The sequence below is a fragment of the Erpetoichthys calabaricus genome, chromosome 13 (genome assembly GCF_900747795.2).
Source record: "Erpetoichthys calabaricus chromosome 13, fErpCal1.3, whole genome shotgun sequence".
Classification (NCBI taxonomy): Eukaryota; Metazoa; Chordata; class Cladistia; order Polypteriformes; family Polypteridae; genus Erpetoichthys; species Erpetoichthys calabaricus.
The window spans coordinates 58,378,973-58,406,445 of record NC_041406.2 but is presented as its reverse complement, the minus strand read 5'-3'; the positions used below and the strand labels follow the sequence as shown (position 1 = coordinate 58,406,445).

General features: G+C 35.8%; 1 protein-coding gene across 1 annotated transcript in view; it reads left to right on the top strand.

Annotated features, from left to right (window-relative positions):
• The window catches only part of LOC114663345 (aryl hydrocarbon receptor-like), a 206,666-nt gene that overhangs the window by 33,021 nt on the left and 146,172 nt on the right, over positions 1–27,473 (top strand). The window contains 1 exon segment of the mRNA XM_028817017.2: positions 14,209–14,396. Coding sequence (XP_028672850.1) covers positions 14,209–14,396 — 188 coding nt within the window.

Sequence of the window (27,473 nt, the reverse complement as noted above, 5' to 3'; positions counted from 1 at the left end):
CTGCGAGGCAGCAGCGCTACCCACTGCGCCACCGTGCCGCCCTGCAATGATCACCTATTGCAAAAGTACCTATTGCAATGGTCTTTCTATCTGTCTATCCATTTGTCTGTATGTAAGTTTGACACAGTTACTCTTCACAGAAATTTCAACATATCCCTTTAACAAAACAACAACAAAACTGATGATCTTAAAGCAGTGCGACATTCTGTGTGATCACAGTAATGGTTTATTTTACTGCTTCAAATACACTTTGAGAGAGATCACTTCAACTTGTTATGTTTTTCTTAGATTTATTTTGTAGTTTCACTCTTCTGTTAGCCACTGTTGATGGCAAAATAGATCCCCAGTATAAAGTACTGAAATGCTGGCAGTGGCATTCTTGTGCAAGCCACTTGCGCACCAGCTCACTTCTCCTACTTGTTTAGTTATGTTCTCTTCATAAGTTAAAAAAAATGATAAAAAAGAAGAAATCAAAAAATCAAATTTCTGGAAGTAAATGTAAGTGAAAAGGAATTGTGTAACCATTTTTCTATAAATAATAGAGGAAACAAGTACAGTACTAACAGCTATGTTATCTGTATGTTTAATGATTCAATATTTCCTTAATACCAATCCAGGTGGTTCGTCACATAATGGGTGTGGCAACACGCTATCCGTGCATGCTCCCAACCCCCTGTTTCTCTCTGTCATTTATAGGCAAAACCCCTGGACCTGCTCTTCATAATGATTCAAAGGAGCTAACAATTTTACATTGAGACATAAGCAGAGCTTTTAACTCTCCAGTGGGTACCTATTTAAAAAAAGTTGCATTTAAGAAGTTTCGGGTACAGTTAATTGCACAACCTTTACAACAACTAACACGAAGACATAAAAAAAAAAGTAGCCCTCAAAGAGGAAGTCTGTTCACCCAGGATTGTGCTATCTCTTTATGGACTACTTTGAGTTTCAGGAGGCATTTATTTAGAGGCATTTATTTAACAATATTTTAGCAAAAAATGCATGTGTTTTGCACATCGTGAACATGTGATTTGATGACTTGATATGTTGGCTATATGTGGGCTCATGCTCATGGAGGCTAACGGTTATAAACAAATTGTCAAACCCTAAGAGGATAATGTGCATACAGCATATTTTTTAATAGTATGTGAGCAAATGAGATGTAATGATGTAATCAGTGGAAGTCAAGTCGGGGAGCATGCATTGGTACAGTGCGTTGCTGCACCCACAACACCACGAAACAACTCTGGATCCCGGTTGGCAACCCCCCAGGCAGACACGTGGTCCAGTCCCACCCTCTGGAAATGACCCTCTATCTGCCGCAGCCAGGTGTTACGAGGGTGACCCCTTGGCCTGGTCCAGCCACTCGGGTCCCCAACAATGAGGATCTTACAAGCTGGATCACCCTTGGGGAAACGTGCCATATGGCCAAAGTGCCGTAACTGATGCTCCCTCACAATGCAGGTCACTAGATAGCGTCCATGTCTCGCAACCATATAGCAAGACAGGAAGCACCGGGACTCTAAAGATTTGGACCTTCGTCATTTTGCATAGATATTGGGAGTGCCACACACCCCTTTCCAGCGACCTCATGACCCCCCATGCCCACCCAATCCGTCTACTGACTTCATAGGAAGAGTCACCAGAGACATTAATGTCACTGCCAAGGTAAGTAAACCTCTCGACAAGGTTGACACTCTCTCCGCAGACAGACACACTGCTGATGGCTGTGCCCAAGAGGTCATTAAAGGCCTGGGTCTTGGTTTTTATCCAGGACACTCTCGAGCTTCCGATCAGAGCCTCCATTGACTCCGTGAAGATCACAGCATCATCAGCAAAGTCAAGATCCATGAATCTTTCTTCACCAACAGATGCCCCACAGCCACTAGACACTACGACCTTGCCCAACACCTAGTCCATACAAGCATTGAACAGAGTAGGAGCAAGAACACACCCCTGACAAACCCCAGAATCAACTGCTTCCACTCTGCACAGCACTCACAGTACCAGTGTATAGGACGGCCATGATATCCAGCAACCTCGAGGGGATCCCGCAAACCCTCGGGATGTCCCACATCAAAGACTATTTGTACAGGTCTACTTATTTTTCAGCAGGTGTTGTTCAACTAATGTTTCCAGAATACACTAGTGGAAACTTTTATAACTGTACAGTTAACACCAGACAAAGTGACTTGTTGATGGTCTTTATTTGAAAAGTCCTGTTGAAAACACAGCTTTGCAGAGCAATAGTATAAAGTATCCTAAATAATCACAGTGCTTACAATTTTGTATTGTTTTGATCAAATGACATTTGGATTGTAATTTTGATAGTAGCATTATTTAGTTTTTAATTATTAAAAAGTAAATGTCAACAAAATTAATATATACTCAAGTTAAGAATATAGTAAGTAATCTTTAATGATGTTACATCATTCTTTCTAAATTCTTCGGTAATTACTTTTAACTTTATCACTACTGTAGAATCATGTACATATTTCCTGTTTACAAAAAAAAAAAAAAAACCTGTTTAAAGCCTCTCATGAACATTTCTTGTGCTAGTTTAGTAGATTTGCTGGTCTGTGATTATTCTGTGTTCCTGATTATTTTAAAGTTGTAAATTTTATTCCAGTGTTTAAGTGGTTAACTGAACTGACAGCATGTTACAATTGAAAATGTCAGAAAATACTGTATGTGTTAAGTTTATCCTGTGCTTTTTATTGGTTAAGTAAGTAAATACTGTATTAGAAGAAGAGGTATTGTGGTTCCAAAGACCAATTTCGGTTTTGCTAAGTTTTTTTATCATTATAATTGTCAAGTAAATGCAAGAATTACACAACATTGACTTTGGTAAAATCACTTTGCCTTTTCCTCAAATGTTTTGCTTCGACTAGGAAAAATCTGAAATGCCAAAAAGACAAGTTATTGAAAGAAGATTGATAGTAGTAATGATAACCTCAATAGATTCTCCCAGGGTTGTTAGGTAAAGTGTAAAGTAGACATGATGCATACTATGTTAGAACAGCAGACATTACCCAGTAGTGTAGTTAATTAGAGCGAGCACCTTGGGAATATTTTGAAAATATGAGTAAGGAGTGCCATACTCTGTATGGCTGAATGATCTTTTTCCAGTAAAATATTTACAGAAGACTGAAATGAGTCCTTTGATTACATATTACGATTCCATAATTTTTAGAATGCATTTTAGTCAATTGTGCATATTACCTTTATAATTCTGTACACTAAAGTGATATTCAGTGAGAAGAAACTAAAAGAAACCATAAAACAAATATTGTGATGGAAGAAAATTATATTTATCCAGTCCAATGTAGGATCCACTCACTCATACATACCAATAGAACTTTGGTGATATGGGAGGAAAGCCCACATGGACCCAGGGACATCATAAAAAATTCACATAGACAATATCTGGCTGCATGACTTGAATGCAAAATACCATATCCAGCACTAAGCAATTCAGTGCTGTGCTGCCCTTAGCATCAAAATATGAATATATTTGTTCATAACAAATGAGAAAATAATTTTTCATACATCAACAAATATTAACAATGGAAACCTTTTAAAATGCCCAAATACTCCAAAATATTTTAATGCTGCTTAAGTATACTAAGTTATTGTGTTTTGTGGAACAGTTTTTCATTTATTACAATATTTGAATACATATTCTGAATCCAGTTTTGTAGATATAAAGTTAAATGTAGTGACTGAACTTCTGCTATAGTACAGCTCAGCTTTCTCGGACAGTTTTACTAAATCTGTATGTACCTAAACTTATTTAGTTCTTGTCTTGCCAACATCTGCTTTGTATACTGTTCTGGACCAAACAAAAATGTTTTATAGGAGCATTTAAGTAGAAGTAAAAAAGTAGGGAAGCTCTGATCAGGTTTTTTTAAGGCTGATACCATTCACCGATTTTATTTTTTTTGATCGGATGATTCCAATACTGATTAATGTTTTTTCCTTTATTCCTTTAAAAAGTTTTTATACCAAGCTCCAGCATAATTAGACACATAGAAGTCTTATGTCTTATATTAAACTATAGACCACAGGTGTTAACTGTTCATTTTTAGTAAGAAAATGAAATTCTATAGGCTTATCTTTCAGTGACCATATAAATGCTAAAATAAATTTCCTTAAAATACTTACCTATACATACTTAAAAAAATTGTACAAAAATACGTACCTATAATACATATGGCATAGAAGAAAATAAAATGCTTCTCATAATGTAGCTACAGTATCTGAAACAAGGCTTAATTGAAAAGGTAGTTTTCACTATTTCTCTAACAATGAAAAAAAATTTTTTTCATACAATCATTTAATTGATAATAGCAATTAAACACCGCTTAATTGTAAATATACAGTACATGCACTTTGAGTTTTTAATAACTTTTAATAATGAATTGCACTACAGTTTTTTTTGCTGTTACAATATACATTTACTATATTTATACAGATTTTTTATACAGTGTTTCAGCTAGACATTTTAAATTCTTGAATTATATTATAAATATGGATTGCCATTTTAATTATGAATTACTTGTTTCTTAGCTAAACCTATGCTGTATGAGACATAGCAACAAATAATAAACACAGTATAGATCTTTAAAATAGCAGCAAATGTTTCAAATGTTCATAAGCTGTTTATCAAGAGGATTTAATATTAACATGTTTAACAGGTTTATAATTAAAAGACACATTTTGCTGTTAAGCTAACAAGCCTATTGTTTACTAAGCAGCAATTTCAAATTTTTCTTTATCTTGTCTTTTACCAATTAAAATGTAAGCTGTGTCACTTAAAACAAGCTCACTGTCCAAAATCAAATGGTGTCATTTTCATTTAAAGGACAAAATAAAAAGGTCTGAATTAATTAAAGTAGCTTTTCTTGCCATTTGTCTAATTGCAGGATGACTTCTCAGATTCCTTTTTCTCAGTTTATTACTCCACTTTCTTTAACATAAAGGCTAATATTCCAAACTTCTCTCGCTCTCTAGTAAACAAGCCTTGACTTGCTGCTCTTTGTTTACACTGTAGTCAGAAACAGGGCCAGACTGGGAATCTTATCCAGGCCGGGAATCCCAAGTCTAACTCGGGTCACACAATATACATCAGTTTTCCTGTACAGGCACGTACTCAAAAAAAAAAACACCATTTTGTCTTGGAATTTTTTTATGAATGAGGAGACAGTAGATTCAGAGTTTAACTCATACATTTCACTCTTAAATCTTAGTCTCAAGACAACTTCTGATAAAGTGTGGAACAACACTTCATAAATAAATAAACCATGTAGTTCTATAATGTTTATATCAAAACCAATGTGCAAAAATCATTGAACCACAAAACGTAGTTGTCAGTGGAATCCACAGTGCATAGCTTGTGGTTGCAGTTTCAGCTGTGAGTCTGGAAACTACACAGCTGCTGTCAGTGTCTGAATGGTAATGCTGAATACTTTTACACAAAGCTTGAAGTGTTGGTTAAAAAAGTACACTTTTTGAATTTCTTTAATAGACAAAAGACTCACAATGTTTCAGTGCCACAGAATTCTGTCAAGCATTTTTTAAGGAATGCGCTTAGTAAACAAAAAACTATGAAACATTTTGTGTAGCCTGTTCAGTCACTCTCTCATCATAGTGCTAAGGTTTAACTGTCAGAGTGCAAGAGACGCACTTTACAAATATTAAAGTAAAAACAAGACACGTTCATTACCAAAGTTATCATGAAATAAAGAACAGCAGGTACATTTGAAAACACATCATTCCACTCACGTGCATGTTTCATTAATAAAAAAAAAAAATAAAACATTTTGTGTAGCCTATTCAGTCACTCTGTGGGGAAATAGGAAAAAAAATTTTAAAAATGTGACCATACGCTACACTTCATTTATATTTGAAACAAAAATAAAACAAAATAAATAAATAAAACAATAAATAAAGTACAAAGCAACAAATAACAAAAACCATACAACATCCAAATATAATTCGAAGTATATTATAAACTTTTAAACAATCTTCATATTTAACTTTAATCACAAAAGCTCCAGACATACGCACATTTCATCCTAGCGCTCCTGTTTGACTGTCAGAGAGCGAGATGCATGCAAAGTCAAAACTTGACTTGAACAAAAACAAGAAACCATCCAACCAGAAAAGAAACCCTCCAACATTAAACTGAACGGATTTCTGCCCACTACACATCAACAGCGCCTGCTCGTTGACCTATAATTTCTCCATTAGTTTATTTCACTGCTTGCTCAGAATGCCAGGCCACGCAGCAGGCCACTGGAAAAGCTCCCGCTGATTGTAAATGTCAGTCCGGCTCTGGTGAGAAGCCAAGCAAAATGGCAACTTTTATTGGCTAACTAAAAAGATTACAACAGGCACATTTTTAAGGCAACCCCTAATTCAGGAAAAATGTGATATTTAATTTCAGATGTCTGTAATTCTGATTTTTAATTTGTCAAAAAATATCGATGACTAGTCAAAATTTTTTACGAGATGTCTACATTTGTTCCTTGTCATAATGTAATTATGACTCTTCAGAAGAAGGTATTAAATGATAAAATAGTTTTTCAAAGGTGTATGCTTCAAAAGGAAGGGATAAATATTTAAAGCTAGAGATGTACTAATTATAATTTCTGTGGCCAAGTCTGATCTTCGATTTCTTTCACTGAAAGTAAGATGATAACGAATATGTACATTTTCCATCTCTCCATTACCATGCCTGCTTTGATTACTTCATGGCTGCAGTGTTCTGGAGCCAATCCTGGCATCAGCTGGTGTAAGGTAGCAACATTTGAAAAACACATGTTTATTTCTTTTAGGTTCACTTTATTACACATATACATTTATTATGTTTAACTTGCTTTGTTTTACACAAAGTTGAGGTGTTTAAGTTCTTGAATTATCCTCTAGCCAAGTTTGTAAGATTGAATTTTCAATTTTGAATGACATACTTAAATGTCTACACCAGAGTTGCCTCCTCAGCAGTTACATTAATTTAAATCCTGCTCTTTTTGTGGCTTTTGAAATTATTTTTACTCATTTTCAAAGTAAACCTTCATTCCTCATGTATTTTCAGTATTACACTCCCGTGCACAGCTGGTACACCCTTTAGGTATTATGTTGCAATGGGCATTGAGAGCACACGTGACCAGAGTTAAGAGATGATATATTTCACATTGTGCAAATGGCTAATCTGTTTGAGTAAATTTTGCCCCAGACCATCATTGTAGTTGTATTTGCTTTATGTTGTGTTTGTAAGCTACAATGAGACTGAAGGGAAAATGAAAACAAACAGAAGTAGACAAAATAATTCAGAGTGCTTCAAGTTGATCCACAACCCCAATGTCACATCCATTTACAGTGCTCATTAAAAAACATTAACAAACATCAAACTACTTATTGGAACTTACTTCATACAAAGTATAAGAAAATCCCTTAGGAAAACTATGGGAGATTAATAATATTTTTAAAACACTTGAAAGCAAACAGACACGTACAAAATCTGTGTTTAAATGCAGAAGAGCATTAAAATTGTTTTGTTAAAAAAGTGCAAATTGTTGCTGTGCTTATCAGTGTAAAGTAAGTGCATACTGTATGTATTTTATCCAAGGAATTCACAGGTGCTCAAAGTCCAGCCTGGAGAGAGAGACAGAAAGAGAAACTTTTTTTTCACTATTTCCTGGGTGTATCCCAAATCTTCTCCCACGGGGCCACATCTTGTACAGTCAAGGACATCCTAACTGCATAACAATAACCTCCTTAGCTGGTTCCTCTCAGTTTGGACATCCAGTAGTTATACTCCAATGTTCTCCTGTTTTTTTAAGCATTGCTCCTGCTTTACTGCTACACTCTGGTGCAGCGCTTGTAAAATTGTTGCTGTTACATCTACTCATTGCTCAAACTCACAACTACTCCTGTTGTCATTTGAACTCCTGCACTTCGTGCTGAATGTCCCTCTTATTACTCTTTTTTGGAAGAGATCTGTCATCCCAGCCACATTTCACTCCGTGGTGAACAGGTCCAGTGCCTAACTAAATGTGATGCGACTAAGGGCTCATTTATACTTCACGCTCAGAATGCGTATGCGCCCACATCATGGCCGCCACGCGTTCTGAGCGTTCATTTGATGCGTCCTCTGAGCAGGTCCTCAGAAATTAATGCGACGCGTGCGCGAGTTGCAGTACCAGCAAAAAGTCAGGGGGCGCAGTGTGCTAAAAGTTGGAATGTAATGTCAGAGTCTCTGTTTACTATCTACATGTGACAGAAAGCCGCTTTGCGGATCCTACGAGATCGGTGTGTGCGCTTCAATATTTGATAAATGGTTCAATGTGGTGAAGCAAAATGCCGACATACAGATGTGTTCACGGTGCTTTTATATTCAAGCGTCGCATAATCCCGATCATAATGACACGATACGTTTTAAAATCCTCACATACCGTCTTCTGTGCTATCTTTTTTTCTAGGGCTTCCTCTGCTCCTGACAACAGCGAATCGCCAGCAATAAATCGGCACACTGAACACATTAAATGTATGATATTCCAGCTCTCTGCACATTTAGAATCCTTAGATTTATACTTGATATCGCTTTCATGATGAAAAGCATTAAAGTATGTGTATTACATTTTACAGATAAATCGGTAATTTTGTTTAAATAATGAATACCGTTAATAATTACACACATAGGATAACACAGTGGCGGAGCGTTAGCGCTGCTGTCTTGCAGGGAGTCACGTCGCTGATATTCCCTGCGTGGAGTTTACACGTTTTCCTGCTGGGTTTCCTCAGTGTGCTCCAGTTTCCTTCCAACGATATGCAGATTTGGGGATTTGGTGCCGCTAAAATGACGCTAGTGTATGTGTGTGCTTGTTACCTTGCGATGAGCCGAGGCATCGTCCAGGGATTGTTTCTCACTCATGCCCAATGCTTGCTGGAATGGACACATCCCTGGATTTAATCAATAAACATCCTTTTCAGAGATATTGCGGTAAGGTGTCATCAGAATTTAATGGGTGTTCTAGGCAATTCACAACACAGAGAATCCGAACATGTTCTCACTGTGATAATATCTCGCACTGCCACCTGGCGGATTCCTCCAGATTTACGTAAAGTACGCGCGCAAGTAAAAACACTTCAACGCTTGCATAGCAGGAGCGTCCGCTGCAGCATGCGTTGCGTCACGTGAAGTATAACTCAGGCCTTAGAGGGCAACATCTGCAAACAGCAGTGGTGCAGCCATTAGTTTTCTAAAGTAGGCACTCTTCAAACATCTCCTGTGTCTCTGTATCCTGCCCAATAAAGTCATAAACCATGGGGCAGAGAAAATGCAATCTTAGTGGGGTCACCTTTGAAGTTAACAGGTTTGGCTTGACAGAAAGTATGTGATTACAAGTCTTGTGCTGCTAATACAATGACTGAATAGCACATAGCATCTTCTCAACCATATACAGTACTTTTCAGCACTTTCTCAAGACCACAAAGCACATGAAAATATGGATGTCACTCACAATACCCTAATTTTTATATTTATTGCTAATTATCAGTGAGAATCCATGAAACATGATGCCTATTTCAATAACAAGTTTAAAACAGAAGTCCAATTCAACAGCTTTTATTAAAAGTACATCCATTATTAAAGTGAAAAATATTGTGTTTTTCTTGTAATAGAACATAAAATATATGAATACTAATAGTAACAGCAGCTTTTAAATTGTGGTATATCCATCAAGTATTACCCAACTATAATTTAATTAAACTAATATTGGCATTTACAAACATCAAAGTACAATGCACTAAGTGAATCCTCATGTCTAATTGTGAGGGGAATTTTACAGTTTTGGAGGAATTTCAGTATAAGGTTTATAAAGAATAATATTATGAACTACTTAATTTGTGTTACCATGTGCACATTCTAAATTTATTCTGATATTTTCTCTCCAAAAATACTGTTTAAAATCAATGCCTAAACGAAAAGTTCAAGCATTATAAATTTACAAAATGTAAGAACGACTATGAACCTGGATAATTTAGCTCACGTTAATCACATGTATTAACACAAATAACATAACATAACAACATAAAAATGTAGTCAATACATTACCAAAATAGTTGCCCCAAGGTATTGTTTAATTATCAAACTGTTTAACTGTTTAAATTAAATTAAAAGATATTTACAGTGATTCTTGACTGCCAATAGGAGAGTAATTGTAAAAGACAATGACTTTGGTTTAACATTTTTTTAACGGTGGCGCAGTGGTAGCGCTGCTGCCTCGTAGTTAGGAGACCCGAGTTCGCTTCCCGGGTCCTCCCTGAATGGAGTTTGCATGTTCTCCCCGTGTCTGTGTGGGTTTCCTCCAGGTGCTCCGGTTTCCTCCCACAGTCCAAAGACATGCTGGTTAGGTGCATTGGTGATCCTAAATTGTCCCTAGTGTGTGCTTTGTGTGTGAGTGTGTGTGTGTTTGCCCTGCGGTGGGCTGGCGCCCTGCCCGGGATTTGTTCCTGCCTTGCACCCTGTGTTGGCTGGGATTGACTGCAGTAGACCCCCCATGACCATGTGTTAGGAAATAGCAGGTTGGAATATTGAATGGATGGATGGATTTTTTTCTAGTCATGGACATGAAACTGCTTGTTTCTGCTCAAACTGTTAATATCAACTAAAAATATGGTCTTCACATTCATTGCAAAGATTTGTATCTGTTAGTTTGCTTCTATCTTGCTTTTGGTAATTTTCATTTTTGAAAAGACCTACTCACAACTATATGTACTACCAAATAATGATGCCAAGTACACAGAATGCTTGCAGAGCTGTGGGAATAAATCCTGAGTAATGTGGTTTTTGTAGAAATCAACCCAAGAAACTTTGGAAAACTTATTTTTAAGTTCACAATTGCACAGGAGTTCAGTTGCTTTCTGGTGCAAGACTTCTGAAATACAGTATTATCCACATTAACAGCTAAAGAGAGTTGAAAAAGAGCAAAATCTTTTTGGCACCTAAAGTCCTGAAAGCAAGTTTCATATTCACGATGAAGGATGGCAACCTGAGCTGCATAATTCCTCTCTTGTATCAAAACATTAAATCTTAAAATTAGGAAAATCAACAAGTTTTGCTGCATCATTTGACTCGGTTTATTGTAAAGTAATCCATCCGTCACTTGATATCCACATCTAACCTGACTGTTAATGTGTAATTTGTCTTGTTTGTATTTATTTGTCCCCCTGACCAAACCCCCCCCCCTTACATGAGACTACTCACATTTGGAGTCCCTTTCTCTGGATTCTTGATTTATTTCCTTATGAGGCTGGGTTTTGAGCTGAATTATATTGGTGCTGATCTGTGGAGTGTTTACATTTTTACTTGCTTTACTTTTTCTTAAAGAAATATATTGGTGATCTGTTTTTGCATTTGATATTTAAATTATAATACATTTGATTTCAAAAAAGATATACATAGTAGATGCCATAGGTTTCCACCACTGCTGAAATCAGTCTGATCAATGTCCCATCTTCTTTTTCTGTCCGAGTTGAAGAATGGTTTCAAGAACCCCTTTGAGGCTGTCTGATTTCATTCTTCTTGGCTTTAAACATTGTGTTGAAAGCATCTTTTTGACCTTGGCAACTTCAGTTTTGTTTGTGTTCCTCATTAGATTCTAGCATTTCCCAGGAGGAGCTCTTTGGAGATGGGAGCTGTACTCCACCTAGGCAGCTACTAATCATTATCAGCACACCCTGTTTTTTGGTCATCCAGAGGTGTTAAACAGGCTGTTTGTCTCTCTGAGCTAAGTCACAACCAAGTCATAACAGAAGTTTTGTTTTCCCAGATATCCAATTCATAAAGCCTCAGATCAGATGACATGAGGGCAAAGTTTATCATTGACTTTTGGCCCAAGATATTATTTATGGCTGCAGGTATACTTACAAGTGACCCTGTATTTGAACATTGTTTCGATTATAAACGATCCATGACTACCACAAAAAATCCAATAACATTTCATCATGCATATTCCCCCAGTCAGGTCTTAGAGGTATCATAAAATTCTTACAATCTTATTTCATTAGGATGGGTCATTACTGAGTCCTCTATAGCAGTGCTCCGCAACCGGTGTGCCGCGGCACACTGGTGTGCCTTGAGCCGATACAGGTGTGCCGCGGTCAAATAAGACAATTTTCTAACTAAATAATATTTCAACGGTCCTCCTTAGAAACACAATAACGAGAATACGTGCAATGAAATATTCGCGTAAATAGCCTTTTAAAGGTTTCATAATTTTATGTGTCATTTCTCTGAAATAATAAATCCCATCGCCTGTCGCCTACGACGTAGGCCCTACGTAGTCGCCAGACAACTCCGTAGTATGCTTTGATAGGCAGAGCGCTCCGTACCCTCACCTAGATTCAATTCAAGCTGACGTATTAGTCGTGCTACGTCGCATTCACTCGTCTTGCGACAGTAGTTATCATTCATTACTATTAGTTGTGTTGCTGAATTGTGTATGGTTAACGTTCTTTGTGTGATTCATATTTAGTTTTATACCCCTTTAAATATGGATAAATTTTTACGTGGAAAAGATTCGTCTTCACGTACAGATGATGAAGAACCCAGCACAAGTGTTGCAAAAAAACCCAAAGAAGATTGTGAAAAGGAAGTACAACAAAGACTACATTCGATATGGATTCTCGTGGTGTGGTGACGAAACGGCTGCAAAGCCACAATGCATCATATGCGGCGATCAGCTATCAAACAAGGCAATGGCACCCAGTAAACTAAATCGCCATCTAAATTCAAACCATCCCAGTTACGCCAAAAAAGACAAACAACTCTTGTGTTAATTAAAAATGATAAGCGGTCATGCTTAAAAGATCTTGACCAAGAACTTCGGGTTGCGCTGTCAAATATTGAGCCGAATATAAAACTTTTGTGTTCATTGAAACAAGCGTAGGTATCACATTAATCAGTCATTATGTTATAATAATTATTAAGATTGCATAAAAGTTAATATAGTATAGTTTTTATGTATGTATACTTATAATAAATGTATACTTATAATAAAAAATGAAAATTTATTGTAATATTTGTGTATTAAATTCATATCTATATATCAGTGGCGTAGCTGGAGATCATGTTGCCCGGGGCGGTGAAAAATTTGACGCCCCAAAGCTGAAAGAAATTTTTTTTTTTGCGCCTCCTCAAGGAACAAAAAAAAAAAGAAAGTACCGTAGTTTGGACGCCCCTAAATAGCTGGCGCTCGGAGCGGAACCCCCCCCCCCCCCCCCCCCCCCCCCCCCCCCCCCCCGCTATAGCGACGCCACTGCTATATATTTTAGCTTTTGATGTGCCGCGGAATTCTAGGAAGAACTTTGGTGTGTCGTAGGTGAGAAAAGGTTGCGGAGCACTGCTCTATAGTATATTTTTCCTCAATAGTAGTGGCAGTCTTACAGCTCCTTAGATCCAGGTTTGCGTTCCGGCCCAGACATTACTGGTATGCGTTATAGTTGATTTATTTATGTTTAGGTTTTTTCCCAATATCTCCTAGACATGTGTTTTAGTTTACTCTGTGACTTCAATTTGGTCCATACTGCTTTGCATATAATTTTGCTAGGCTAGACATTGGCTCTCCATGATAATTCAATATATTATATCTTTGTTAAAGTATATATTATTTCAGCATGTCCCAACCTTTGAGCCGCGACCCACTGATAGGATGTGGCAGCATTGTAGGTGGGCCATGGCAAACTTCAGTCAAAATCCTGCATGCTCTGATGATCTTCCTTGATTCGCAGAAGCATTACAGGTTTATTGTGGCCAACCCCATACGAAATGAGATCCATCAGCTCTAGGATCGCGTTCGTTTCTCAGCAGCTGCTTCGCTGGTGGATCATGGCCAGTCGCAGACAACCAAGCTCGATTCACCCAAGAGGAAAAGCATTGATGATCGTGCTCGATTGACAGTAGCTGAAAACCAATATTGCAAGAGGTAGCCACAACTTATTTTGGTACCTTCAGTGGTTGAACATCTAATTTTTGACAAGGTGATGAGACAGTTACATTCTATTTCCTGTTATCTAGTATTTAGATTTAAGACTATGAACTTTATGAAGATTAAAGCAAAATAAAATGATTTACAATTTTGCATATTTTGTATTACCCTTAAACATACTTTTTGGTAGAACTAACTTGTGTGTTCATTTTTTTTACAGTGTAAAACCACCGGCACCTGAAGGAACCAAGTCAAATCCATCTAAAAGACATCGTGATAGGCTAAACGCTGAGCTAGAGAGACTTGCTAGCCTCCTTCCTTTTCCTCAGGATGTTATTTCCAAACTTGATAAACTTTCTGTACTACGATTGAGTGTTAGTTACCTGAGAGCTAAAAGCTTCTTCAATGGTAAGACTCATGTATATTCATTACTCATAAAACAATATCTAATACATGTAATTTGATTTTAGTTATGAGAAGATCGCTGCACAGTGCTGTAATTAACTTCAATTTGTAAATATACACGTCAGTAATGAAAGTCACTCATTTTTTTTCTTTTCTTTCCCAATCAGCTAGACAGCTGCTGTACAAAATCAGTTTAATTTGAAAGAGCCTGCCATAGTAATATTAGAAAATAATTTTTTAGAAATTTTTGTAATGTAAAGCCATTCAAATAAAATATACAGATGAGTGTGAGTTTTAGATAAGTGAGCTAAACAAAAGTAAATGAAGACCTAAGAAAACTCAGAATTTATGGTGAATTCAAGTTTATGGTAGTAAAAAAGGAAGAGCAAAATAATCTAAGCTGAAGAAAAATCACATAGTCACTGTTTTTCAAATGTTTATGCTGAACACTATTGAAATGTTTTGCAAAGTAGTTAAGATTATGGTGTAAATTAAGGGATAAGTGTGGTATTTTTCAAGTTAGTTATTTTTTTCTCAATCATAGTATACATTTTCCAATTTAAAAAAATAATGAAATATTCAAATCTCTGATCAACAACAAACCTCAAAACGTACCAAACCAGCCGAGGTTTTTGAATTCACAAAACATCCATACCACATTTCTGAAGAATGTTTAAAACAGCACAATGAATGAATTTTTTTTACTGATTCTTGGCAATGTTTTTCCTGGGATAAGGACAAATTCTTGTTTTGCTGTGACAGACAGTAGCATAGATGGAATTTTTTATGTAAATAAGAGCATAAAATAGCACAAAAACACATAGTGTGCATATCTGATGTGTTTAGCATAGTTAAAAATAACATTTACGTTGCTAACTGAATTCTGTAGAAGTTGCGGAGAATCACAGTGATGCTACATCTTCACGGATTTAGTATCCTTGGTTTGACTGATCGTTGTTTGTGATATGTTGTGGTCATGGTGTGATATTCTTCCTGAGTGAATGTAGAGTTTCATTCCATATCCTCAAACACATGTCGGGAGAATTGGCAACTCCACATTAGTATGTGTGTAAGTGGGTATAGCATAACAATTTTTTGTCTAACTTCTAAGAAATATTTTGCCCTAAGCTAGAGCTCAAGAAGCCCAAAGTCAGCCAGAGGGTGTATCTGTCAAACACATGTAAGGCAATACTGGTGAGCACAACAGTTCATGCATACAGAAAACCCAAGCCACATACCATTTTGTGCAACAGAAGATTATAAAATTACGTAAAATAATAAATACAATTAAGGCATATTCAATAATGATTCTTCAGTAACTTAACCTTCTTACGTCAGCTAAAAATATTGCACCGTCAGGTTAATATTTAGCTAACACAAGACTTCTCCTTCAATAGAACAAAACTGCATCAAGCCTTATGTTTAGCACTGCTAAGTTAAAATCCACACACATACAAGGGCAGATGCTAAACTACTGAAGTTACCAATAGAAGAATTGAATTTGACAAGTCTAGGAACTGAATCGCTTAAGCAGTTATGAGCAAGCCACAGTCAACTGCTCTCCAAGACATCTGTGCATTCATTTTTAGGAAAAAAACATTTATCCTATTGATAATTGTATCAATTTTATTATACAAAACACCTGCATAAAAAGAGTGTGTCTGTTTGTGGGTGTTTATCTTAAGAAATGGGACATTGCGAGCAAATGTGTCAGTATAGGCAATAACTGTGCCCTAGGTGCTTAGTTCACTTTAAGCAGAAATAGTACTGTAATAACAACACTAAGGAAATGCTTTGCAACCCACGCCCTAGGATTTGAAGGGTTGCAACCAGAGTTCTTTATACAGCCTTCTTTTAAAACTAGACATTAAGCCCGTTACAATAACGGGCGCTAGAACAGTAGTGTAAAGTAAAATAATAATAAAAATAAAATAGAAACGTATACGACAATATAGTAAGTACAGTGATCCCTCGCTCTATCGCGGATTTTATATGTAAGCATATTTAAATATATATTGCGGATTTTTTGCTGGTTCGCGAATTTCTGAGGACAATGGGTCTTTTAATTTCTGGTACATGCTTCCTCAGTTGGTTTGCCCAGTTGATTTCATACAAGGGACGCTATTGGCAGATGGCTGAGAAGCTACCCAACTTACTTTCTCTCTCTCTCTCTCTCTCTCTCTCTCTTGCGCTGACGTAGGGGGGTGTGAGCAGGGGGGCTGTTCGCACACCTAGACGATAGGGACGCTCGTCTAAAAATGCTGAAAGATTATCTTCACGTTGCTACCTTCTGTGTGCAGCTGCTTCCTGAAGCGACATGCTGCACTGTGCTTCGCATACTTAAAAGCTCAAAGGGCACGTATTGATTTTTGACTTTGTTTTTCTCTGTCTCTCTCTCTCTCTCTGCTCCTGACGGAGGGGGTGTGAGCTGCCGCCTTCAACAGCTTTGCGGTGCTTCGCATACTTAAAACAGCCCTATTGATTTGTTTGCTTTTCTCTCTCTGACGCGCACTCCGTTGAAGAGGAAGATATGTTTGCATTCTTTTAATTGTGAGACAGAACTGTCATCTCTGTCTTGTCATGGAGCACAGTTTAAACTTTTGAAAAAGAGACAAATGTTTGTTTGCAGTGTTTGAATAACGTTCCTGTCTCTCTACAACCTCCTGTGTTTCTGCGCAAATCTGTGACCCAAGCATGACAATATAAAAATAACCATATAAACATATGGTTTCTACTTCGTGGATTTTCTTATTTCGCGGGTGGCTCTGGAACGCAACCCCCGCGATGGAGGAGGGATTACTGTATATAATTAATATTGCCTTAGTGTAAAACTTTGTAACAATCTGTAATACACAATATCTGAAGAAGATATTTAGGAAAAAAATTTTATTTTTTTACCTCATGAAATTTTTCTATAAAATTTCATTATAGACAACATTTCTTGTAAATATTCTGTCTGAGTTTGGCAACAGTTTGCCTTGTTCAGGACCATCTACAACCTTGACGACAACATCTTGAAAACTTCTAACTCTTGATAATGCAACATATAACTGACCGTGGCTGAATACTGGTTCTGGCAAGTAAATGCCAACTTTTTCTAAGGTTTGCGCCTGAGCTTTATTAATTGTTATGCAAAGGCTAATGAAATTGTCGCCTTCTTAAGGTAAAGGGTAAATTAGTAGAGGATGGAGCCAAATCAATACGGGGAATAAAGACAATGTCCCCTTCAGCTGAACCTGTTATTACTTGAGCAATGATGAGGTTTTTTTTCAAGTCTTTAACAAAGATGCGGGTTCCATTGCACAATCCTCTTTTAGTGTTTATATTCCTAAGGAGCATAATTACTGCTCCCTTTTTAAGGTTCAGATTATGCTTTGGCATTCCTGTTGGAGTTAGCTCATTAAGAAACTCAATAGGATAGTTCTGCATATCTTCCTCAGTTGAGTCATCAATTGAGTTTGAGCTGAGGAATGTCACAGTATCTCCTTCCAAAATGTTTAGGACCTCTTCATTTATGGTATTAACATCAGAGTTCTTTGGGCAAAGAATAGATTTTTTTTTTGCTATCTTTGAGACATCAGCAACAGAAATTCTTTCTCCAAATAAGTCTTTGACGATATCTTCTGTGCATAAAATTTTTGAAGGGATTTCAATTATGTCTTCAGGCAAACTGTCAATGTGTGGTGTATCACCATTGCCAACTTGGATCAACCAATTGCTGAATTCAGTGTTGACTGAACGGATATTGTTTGTAAGGTTAAGTACTTGGAAGTTTTGCCACAATTTATTATATTTTATACATGCTTCGACAATTTTTGTCCGGTCACCATGAGGAACCACGGGAAGTGTTTGCCGAAAATCTCCACCAAGTAAGAAAACTTTTCCTCCATAGGGTTTGTGGTTATTCATTATTTGTTTGAGCAGTGTGTCAACCACTGCAAGAGCTATAGAGGGGGCCATAGTACACTCATCCCAAATGAGTACTGTAGATGATCTCAAATTTTCAGCATCAGCAGAATTGAGGCGCATATTTGATATTGAGTTCTCAAGTATCGGAATAGGTAATTTGAACTGAGAGTGGTATGTTCTTCCACCTTCAAGAAGATTGGCTGCTATACCTGTGGAGGCTACAGGGAGTGCAATGTTACCTTCTCCACGAACTGTGCTGAGAAGGGTTTTGTAAAGATAGGTTTTACCACTACCTCCTGGACCATCCAAGAAAAAACAACGGTGGCAAAGGTTGTCATTTTTGCTTGCAGACAATATTTTTTGTAAAGCTGATTTTTGTTCTCTGTTTAATGTTTTCTCCATTTGTTCAGCTGTGTGTTTTTGAAATTCCTTGTCATACGTATTCGAAAGTAGATCAGTATTCGGCATTGTGTAAGGAAATCCAAAATCTTCACAGGTTTTGCCATGCAGTAGCAGAATGTTGGATATTTCTTTAAGTGGGATGTTACGACATATTGTGCAATCATCATTGCGTTTGTTTATGTTTGTGAACTAAATCCTCAATGAGGTATTGCTCATATTTTAGGAAAAGGTCATTCATATTTTGTAATGATGCAAAAACACAGATATATGCAAATAATTCCCTAAGTTGTTTAGGCATTGTGAATTGGACAGCATCTTCCATAGTGTTTTCCCACACTTGATCATCGTTAATAAGTCCTTTAGCTTTTGTGCCCTCTCGGAAAGTGGGATAGACATTTCCATGTACTGTCCTCAGATCTTCAAAGGATACTGCACCCGGAACATGCAGCAATAGTAGACACAGACAGTAGCGCTCTGTATCTGATGTAAAATTGACAGAATACATTCGTCCAATAACTTTTTCTGCACCACGTTGACGTAATTTCCAACTACAATTTTCAGAGTCAAACACATACTGCAAAGGAATGTCAGAATATAATATGTTCTTTGCTTCATTTTGTTGATTTAATTTGAACCAAGCTGTCAATTGAGTATCACGGTTTGAAGCTCTCTGTACCGCTGTGGTAATGTCATTTGGGTTGAAAAACACTAATTGTTCTTCAGGCAGATGCACTGGTAATCTATGGATGGTATGTGATTGATAATGCATTTCAAACCCATTCAAACGTCATGCTGCCTCTGGAGCGCTGACATACCTTGAATTAATAAAGGTCTTAATTTCATCGTGATTCAAAGTACCTTGTTCTTGAATGACATTAGCACAATCATGTCCTTTGTACACATATTTAAAAAGGTATTTGACGCTATTCACTGATACGCAAACTTCAGCATTAATGTGGCAATTGTACTTCAAGGCTAGGTAAGGATTATATGGTACAACCCAACTGTTATCAATTTTCTTTCTGTTAAGAATTATACTTTGGCCTGTATTTCTTCTCTTGTACTTTGGATAGCCATTGCTGTTAGCAATAGTTTTTATTTGGAATTCCTTTGGGAAATCCTTAGAGCATTTGTCATTTGTCATACATGAAGAATTAGGATTGAGCGCTCCACATGGTCCATAAATCATATGTTTTGTTACAATTGCATGTAAGCGAGGAGTGATTTCTATATTAGGGATTTCAGCAGAGACAATTTTATCTGTTAGTTCTTCATTTTTTGGTTTACAGCTTTCTTTAAGAATGAGAAGTATGTGAGCATGTGGTAAACTTCTCTTTTGAAATTCTATCACGTAGACCGTTGCTTTTAGGACTCCAAAAATATGTTTTTTTACAGATATCATCGATTAGAGCTTTCAGTTTTAGGTGAAATACTCTTGCAACCAAATGTGGTTGTCCATCAACAGTTTGACTATGTTGTAGGTTATTTACAATCTCTTCCCATTTGGGATTGCATGTCATTGTAATAAAAAGATCAGGTTTTCCATATTTTCTGACAATTGCCATAGCATCTTGATAATTTTGTAGCATGTTTCTGGGGCTACCTGCAAATGAAGAAGGCAAAATATACATTTTTCCAGGACTCAGGCCTGCTTCATTGGCTTCATTAAGTAAATGATCCATTAATCCTGAGTATTTTTCAACGTGCAATTTAGGCTGATTTTGACGTATATAATTGAGTCTGTTGGCTTCTGTTTTTACATATGCATCAACTATATATTGCTGTGTAAGACGGCCAGCATTTAAGAAGGGGTTAAAATCCTCTCTTATGGAAAGGTAACTGTAGTCTTGCATTTGAGTGACTCTAACTCTAGGATTGCGTGACTGGTTTGCTAAAGTTAATAAAGCTTGTGGGCTCTTTTGCAAAGGTATGTCAATTCCCCAGCTTTGATCCCCATAGGGGAATAACAATGGGTAAACCATGGGTTCCAAATTAGGATCAAGGACACTAATTCTTTGTGTTGTTCTTTGGTTTGTATTATCTTCAGTTGGTTTTCAGTGTATAAGAAGATCTCTTTCAAGTGGTGGTTCTCCATCATCATTTTGAAAAATAAAAGCAACCTCATTATATTTAGGTGCGTTATAGCGCCTTTGGTCATTTTTGCGATCTTGTACTATTGTCATGGACATTTTAAATTAGTTTTTTACCTTTTCTTCAGTGGCATTATGGTTACTGCCATTTTGTTTATGTATTTTTCACAGAAGAAGCCATTTTTGTTTCTCTATTTGATCAGTGCCACCATTTTAGAAAGTTGAACATTATGACACCTTGTTGCTAAGCATATGATGCATGTAGTATGTAATGCTTGGTATTATAGCCACATAATAAAAATGGGCAGTGCTCTGTCTATTATATCTAAACATTAATTATTAATATTACAATAACTGTACGAGTTTGGACTGACCCCTTGCAAAATTGAGGGATTTAAGTTACCATGACAAAAAATGTTGTATCATGTCATACAGCATACAAAATATAATAATATAAAGAATGAATATTAACATTATTAAAACAAACATTGCTAGAGTCCTACTGCTATTTAATTCCACTGTCCACAATAATTATTATAGCTTATAGCAGAAAATAATTTTCTAGTGAGATGCTGTTATTTTTGAGAACACAGTGCAGCTTTGTAATAAAACATTAATTGATGCATTAGTCACTCAAAAAGAATATTGTTTGCATTAATGTAAATTTCATAAACAATTTTTTTGTTACCCATTTTATTGATTTTTGAGTATGTGACAGTCTCTGAGGCTTTTGAACAAATGCACTCACCTCAAAAATAATCTAACTTTATTTAGTTACATTTATCTTTTTTTTTTTTTTTTTTTTTATTTATTTATGAAAATGTTGACATTTAAGTCTGTGTATCCCTCAGCCTTCCTGAGATATCGAAAATCAAGTACTTTCTCAAAGCTGGGAATTTCAGTATTGTGACAATCCTATTTTCAAGTAGTTTTTTAGTCTAGTACCCTGATCTGCTATATTAATTTTTTCTCCACGTTTAGTATGAGAGATGGACAAAAGGCGGTATATAGGGTGTGGCAAAAAGTTGGTCAAACATGTTTTTGTTGCACTCGGAACTGAAACACTTCAGATACACTTTATTTATCAAATATAGATAGATAGGTAGATAGATAGGTAGATAGATAGATAGATAGATAGATAGATAGATAGATAGATAGATAGATAGATAGATAGATAGATAGATAGATAGATAGATAGATAGATACTTTATATAAAATCTGACAAAAATTCAGACAAGTGAAATAAAATTAAACATCAAGAGATTGACTATGCTTTACAAAGGTCAGTTTCAGAGTGCAATAGTAAAACAAAATGAATTTAACAGATAGCAGCAGTGGAAAATATAGCAAAGACTTGGACTAATAAGAAGGCTTTTTGCCAAGTAATTTCATTGCTTGATGGGATAATCAGGATATTAATTGTTGTCAAGGTTGCTCAAATAAAGCTCAGATTTTTTAAATTTATATTTTTTTACCTTTTCTTCAGTGGCATTACGGTTACTGCCATTTTGTTTATGTATTTTTCACAGAAGAAGCCATTTTTGTTTCTGTATTTGATCGGTGCCACCATTTTAGAAAGTTGAACATTATGACACCTTGTTGCTAAGCATATGATGCATGTACTATGTAACGCTTGGTATTATAGCCACATAATAAAAATGGGCAGTGCTCTGTCTATTTTATCTAACTTTTATAGTACAACAAGGCAAAAAATGTTGTGAAAAAATTTGCTTTTCAGGTGTATTTTTTTAATCTTCCATTTTTTTTAACCTTCTAAGACCTAAGCCCCTAAGCATACAGTACCTTATTTTTGTCTATAAAGTGCTTTATGACCATTGATTCAGCTCTTATTAGCCTTTCCAATAATTACAGTTATAAGTATACTACTCAGTATAATATATAAATATTAAGGAAAAAGAAAAAAATACCAAAAACTGCATTTTTTAAAATTTTTTTTATTGAAAAAACAACTAGATCATACTGAGTGAAACAATCTGAAAAAATGAACTACTCAATCCTTTTTGATAAAATAAAAGTTACTGTAAGTCTTTGCTGTACTTCTGAACATGTGTGTGTAGAGGTGGGCGGTATGACCAAAATTGTATATCACGGTATTTTTCTAAATTCTGCCGGTTTCACGGTATTAGGCGGTATTTTTTTCCTCATGCATGAGTGGATGTTAACCACATTTTCCACTGCAATTACTGCAGTAGACTGGCTAAGAATAACCTATTAGACTGTTATGAGAAGTGTACATCGTACAAAAAGACATTTTAATGTGCACACAAGTATTAATCCAGGTTTGCATGACCCCATAAAGTGATAGTTTTCAAGGGGGTGGCACTAAAGAGAAGGAAGCACATTGCATGACAGATGCAGTCAAAATATAGAACCTTTAATTGAACAAATTTTACAAAAGCTTAAACTATGATTTTGACAACATATTTTAAACCATCCAAAGAGGCATTTAGATTTAGTAAAATATCCAGAGGTGTTTGTCAAAAGTTGGATTGCACTGAACACGTCTTAGAAAAGGAATAAATAGTAAATATTTTTTGTAAACCAACTACACTTTCTGTTAATGTTAACAATCTCTGTCCACAGACATGTTAAAGTGACTTTTTAAACAATTTTACCATCATTAAACTGCATAATATTTAAACTAATAAATAATAACAATAAAACACATAATAGTATTACTGATAGTTGCACCATTACTTCAAAGCTTCAAGCCCAGGTGCATTACACAGTATTCACCAAATTAAAATAAAATAAAACAAGTGCAACTTGGTGATGACATCTTACCAACTGTACCATCATTTAGGCAAACTGCATTAATATGGACCTTGCTTCAAGCTAAGCTATATACTGTACATAAATAATAAAAACTGCAACTTGCATTTATAATGCTGTTTGTGGTATAGCCCTATGAAAGCACATTAGGGCCACTGTGAAGAAAAAAAAATATGGACACGGAAGAAAAAAACAAACTATATGTCGAGAATAAATTCGACATGTTAACTATGTCAAGATTAAAGTCGACATTTCCACTTTATTCTCATAGTTTATTTTATAATTAAAGTAGAATGTTGTAAACTAAACTTCATCCTAAAATCAATGTTTAATTTACTAGATTTTCTCAAACCCCGTCACAAGTTAATGCAGCACATCAAATACTTTGTGTTAAGTGTTCCCCGACCCAGTCGTTAATCACTACGCTTCTTAAACTGACTTCCTCCGCACTAAGAGCAGGCGCCTGCAGCAATCACCGCACAGAATCCATTCACTTCATGATATTCCTGCTCTCTACCAAAACCCCAGTTCCTATCTTTCCTTTTTTCTTTCTCTACATTACCAATCACTACACGATAAACGTCTTTGTGAAATTAAAACTAGTTATTAACTTAGCCGACGGAGTGTTCAGTACTTTAAAAATATCTTCGTTATACATGTTTAATTATGCCATCTATTCAGAGTTGCACCCATCTCTGAACGAGTCGCCAGCACAGGATGAATACAAGCAAAACATACACTAGCAAGTACAAAAACAAGTACAACTTGGCTTGCAGTATTGTCTAGTAGTATAGAAACAGTATTTACACATCTGACCTTTTAAAACTAAAGTATCTCCAGGCGACGGACGTGACTCCTTTTTTTCGGCAAAAGTTCTTCTGTTCATCATGTTCAACTTTTAGTTCAGTTTTGGCAATGCTGTCTGTCCATTTTCACTGCGCGGCATACCTATGCTACCGCCCACTATTTGGTGGTGTAGCAGTGAAAAAGAGCCCTAGTGCAACAAATCTGTGTTTAGCGGTGTAGTAGTGAAAAAGGTCCCCACTTGAACAGTTTCCCGCTGCGCCATGTTCCGAACGTCGTTTAGGCAATTTAAACCGATGTTGCGGTATAAGAAAAATCCATATCATAAAAAAAATAAAAAACGGTTTTCGGTATGAACCGGTATACCGCCCACCACTATGTGTGTGCCAACATTTTATAGCCGTGAAATGATATGGCATTTCTTTATAAATTAAAGGCACTGCTGAGTAAAAGGAAAATAAGCAGCATTTTCTTATACATAAAAAGCACAGCTGATGTACATAAGATTTATGGGCAAAACCAGTAAAATAAAAAGATAAAAGTAATTTCATATAAACTGCTGTGTACTTTAGCTGTAAAGTTTAAATTTAATTAGCCAGATAATATCTGGATTGAGGCCCTCCTGCGAAGGCATGCTCCTCCTCTGGACAGTACAGTATGACTCCGGTACAGAGGAATCCCCTTTCTTCACATCACCACATGTATCATACCTAGGGCTTGTTGAAACATGTTTCACAGCCATATTCTCTTAAAGCTGCAACTCACAGAAACCTATCCACAGATTCTACAAATCTCTAAATAGAACTCTTTCTCAAGAGTCAATAAACACCATGAGTTGTTTACAGAGCTTGAAATTGACACAGACTGATATCCAGTCAATCCTCTGATTGGCCAACAAAGTTTAAAATATGTACTCTTATTGGAAAAGACTGCCATCACTATACATACATGGGTGTGATGTAATCTGTTCTCCCAGAAGTAGGATGGACAGCCTAAACCTCTGCAGATTTCAAACGACTACAAACACTACATGGAAAAGTGATATGTATCATTGAAAAGTCTCCAGTCTACCGGATTTACATGGAAATTGAAATATCTTGATATCTTAAATTTATCTATAGTGATAATGCTTTAAAAAGTGTATCAAAACTTAGTAGTGATATAAGTTAAGGCCTATAATCTAGTTTAGTTAACATATGATTTTATGACTATTGCTATTTATTGTTATTGCATATTTAATATTTATGTTTTAAAGCATTTGGAACTACCATAATGCACTTAGTACAACAATAGAAAATGGGTTTATTTATAAAGTACAAGTACTACCACACCCAGTCTGCATATAATCACATAGTCAACAGTTACCAATCCTGTAGTTTTTTTCTGGTTGAGGTACTGTAAAAGAGAGTGATGAAAATGTAGCTGATATCAGTAAACTCAGATTACTCCCTTAAGGTAAGTTAATAATTAGATAGTATTGTTTACAGTGCTGCCTTTTGGTTGAACTTCTAAATATTATAGGCAGAGATAACACACTTTGAAAAGTTAAAACTGGACTTTGATATATCAACAGTATGCTTATAAAGCTGTGTTATCAGTAAAAGGTGTTCCAGTAAATAAAATTCATCATTGAGTTCATTTTTAACTAGTTTAGTACCATTTGCAGCTTAACACACGTGTTGTATTTCTTTAGGCAGCAGTATTGTTTTTGTGATAAAACAAAATATCTTAATTAATTAAATACAGAACAAACATGCTATTACAAGTGCATGTTTGCAAAACACATTTTACCTTAGTGAGAACAGACAAAATACAATGAATGAATTACAAACGAGAAGATGAAGTGAAGAAAAAGTTTTTATTTTATTTATTGAGTAGTCTTGAAGGCTGTCCAGATGGACACAGGCTGTCTTTAGGCACTATTTTTGAAATATATTTGATGGGCTGTTCTTTTTGCTGCATGCAAAAGATTTGTGCTGTTAGTGGTATTTTTTTAGTATTTTTTGTACTTTAAAAATCAGAGATAAAATTATATAGTCTAATGATTAGCTTCTTAAACTATGGATTAGATTCGATGTCTTTTGGTTGATACAATGTTGTGACTAACCATTGTATTGTATTCAATGGGAAAAGGTTACATACAGTTTGCCAAGGGTCTTGTGATGAGTCACTGCAGGCAGTTTAAGGAATTGACAGTTCTCTGCTATGACTGTTGGTGTCAATTCTTCAAAGGGGAACTGATGTGACAGTCATCATAGACTGGGTGTAGAACATAATAAGAAAGGCAAGATTGGGTCACGAGAAAAAAAAGTTGAAGAAACACTGGTCTGTTGTAACCTGGGCATTTCTTAAATGAGGCACATCCCTAGAAAATGCTAAGTTATGAATCTTTTCAGTAGTCTTCTCTTAAAAGATGTTTATGAGGAAAGATCTTTGAGTTTTGCAGTCAAGCTAGAAATTTGGTAAGACACAGAGTACTAGGGAATTCTTTGCCAAGGGCTATAAGCTGCATGAAACATAGTAAGAACTGCATGGAAATTCACAATGTGGATTTTTCACAGTACTGAATCCACAGTATTAAGCAAAATCTTTTTAGTTTTTTCTTTGTTTTCCTGTTATTTGATTATAAGAAAAAGTACTATGAAAAGTCACGTTTAACTTTCTGAAGTGAATTTTCCTTTAATGTTTACATTATATAGCATTATGTAAATAGTCTTGAGCACTACATAAAAGAGACTGCAGAGATTAAATTCAGTTATTTTTTTATATAGTGCTGTTAATTGGTTACAGACTCAGAGCACCTGGTCATATTTGTAGCTGTAATGTTTTAATAGTAAATTACAAATCACTCATGTGTATACATAAAGACACATATATTACATTAAACAAACACCTAAATATAGCAGTTTAATTGATTAAGAAAAATATCATGAAAATATAAAATCCATTATCTTTATATGCAGCATATAGCCAGTTGACAACAAAAGTGAGGAAAACAAAAACTCCAGTCAACAACATTCCTTAGGAAAATAAACTTTTGATGAGCTCGTAACTATCAGGCAAAGTTATAGTTCTGATTACC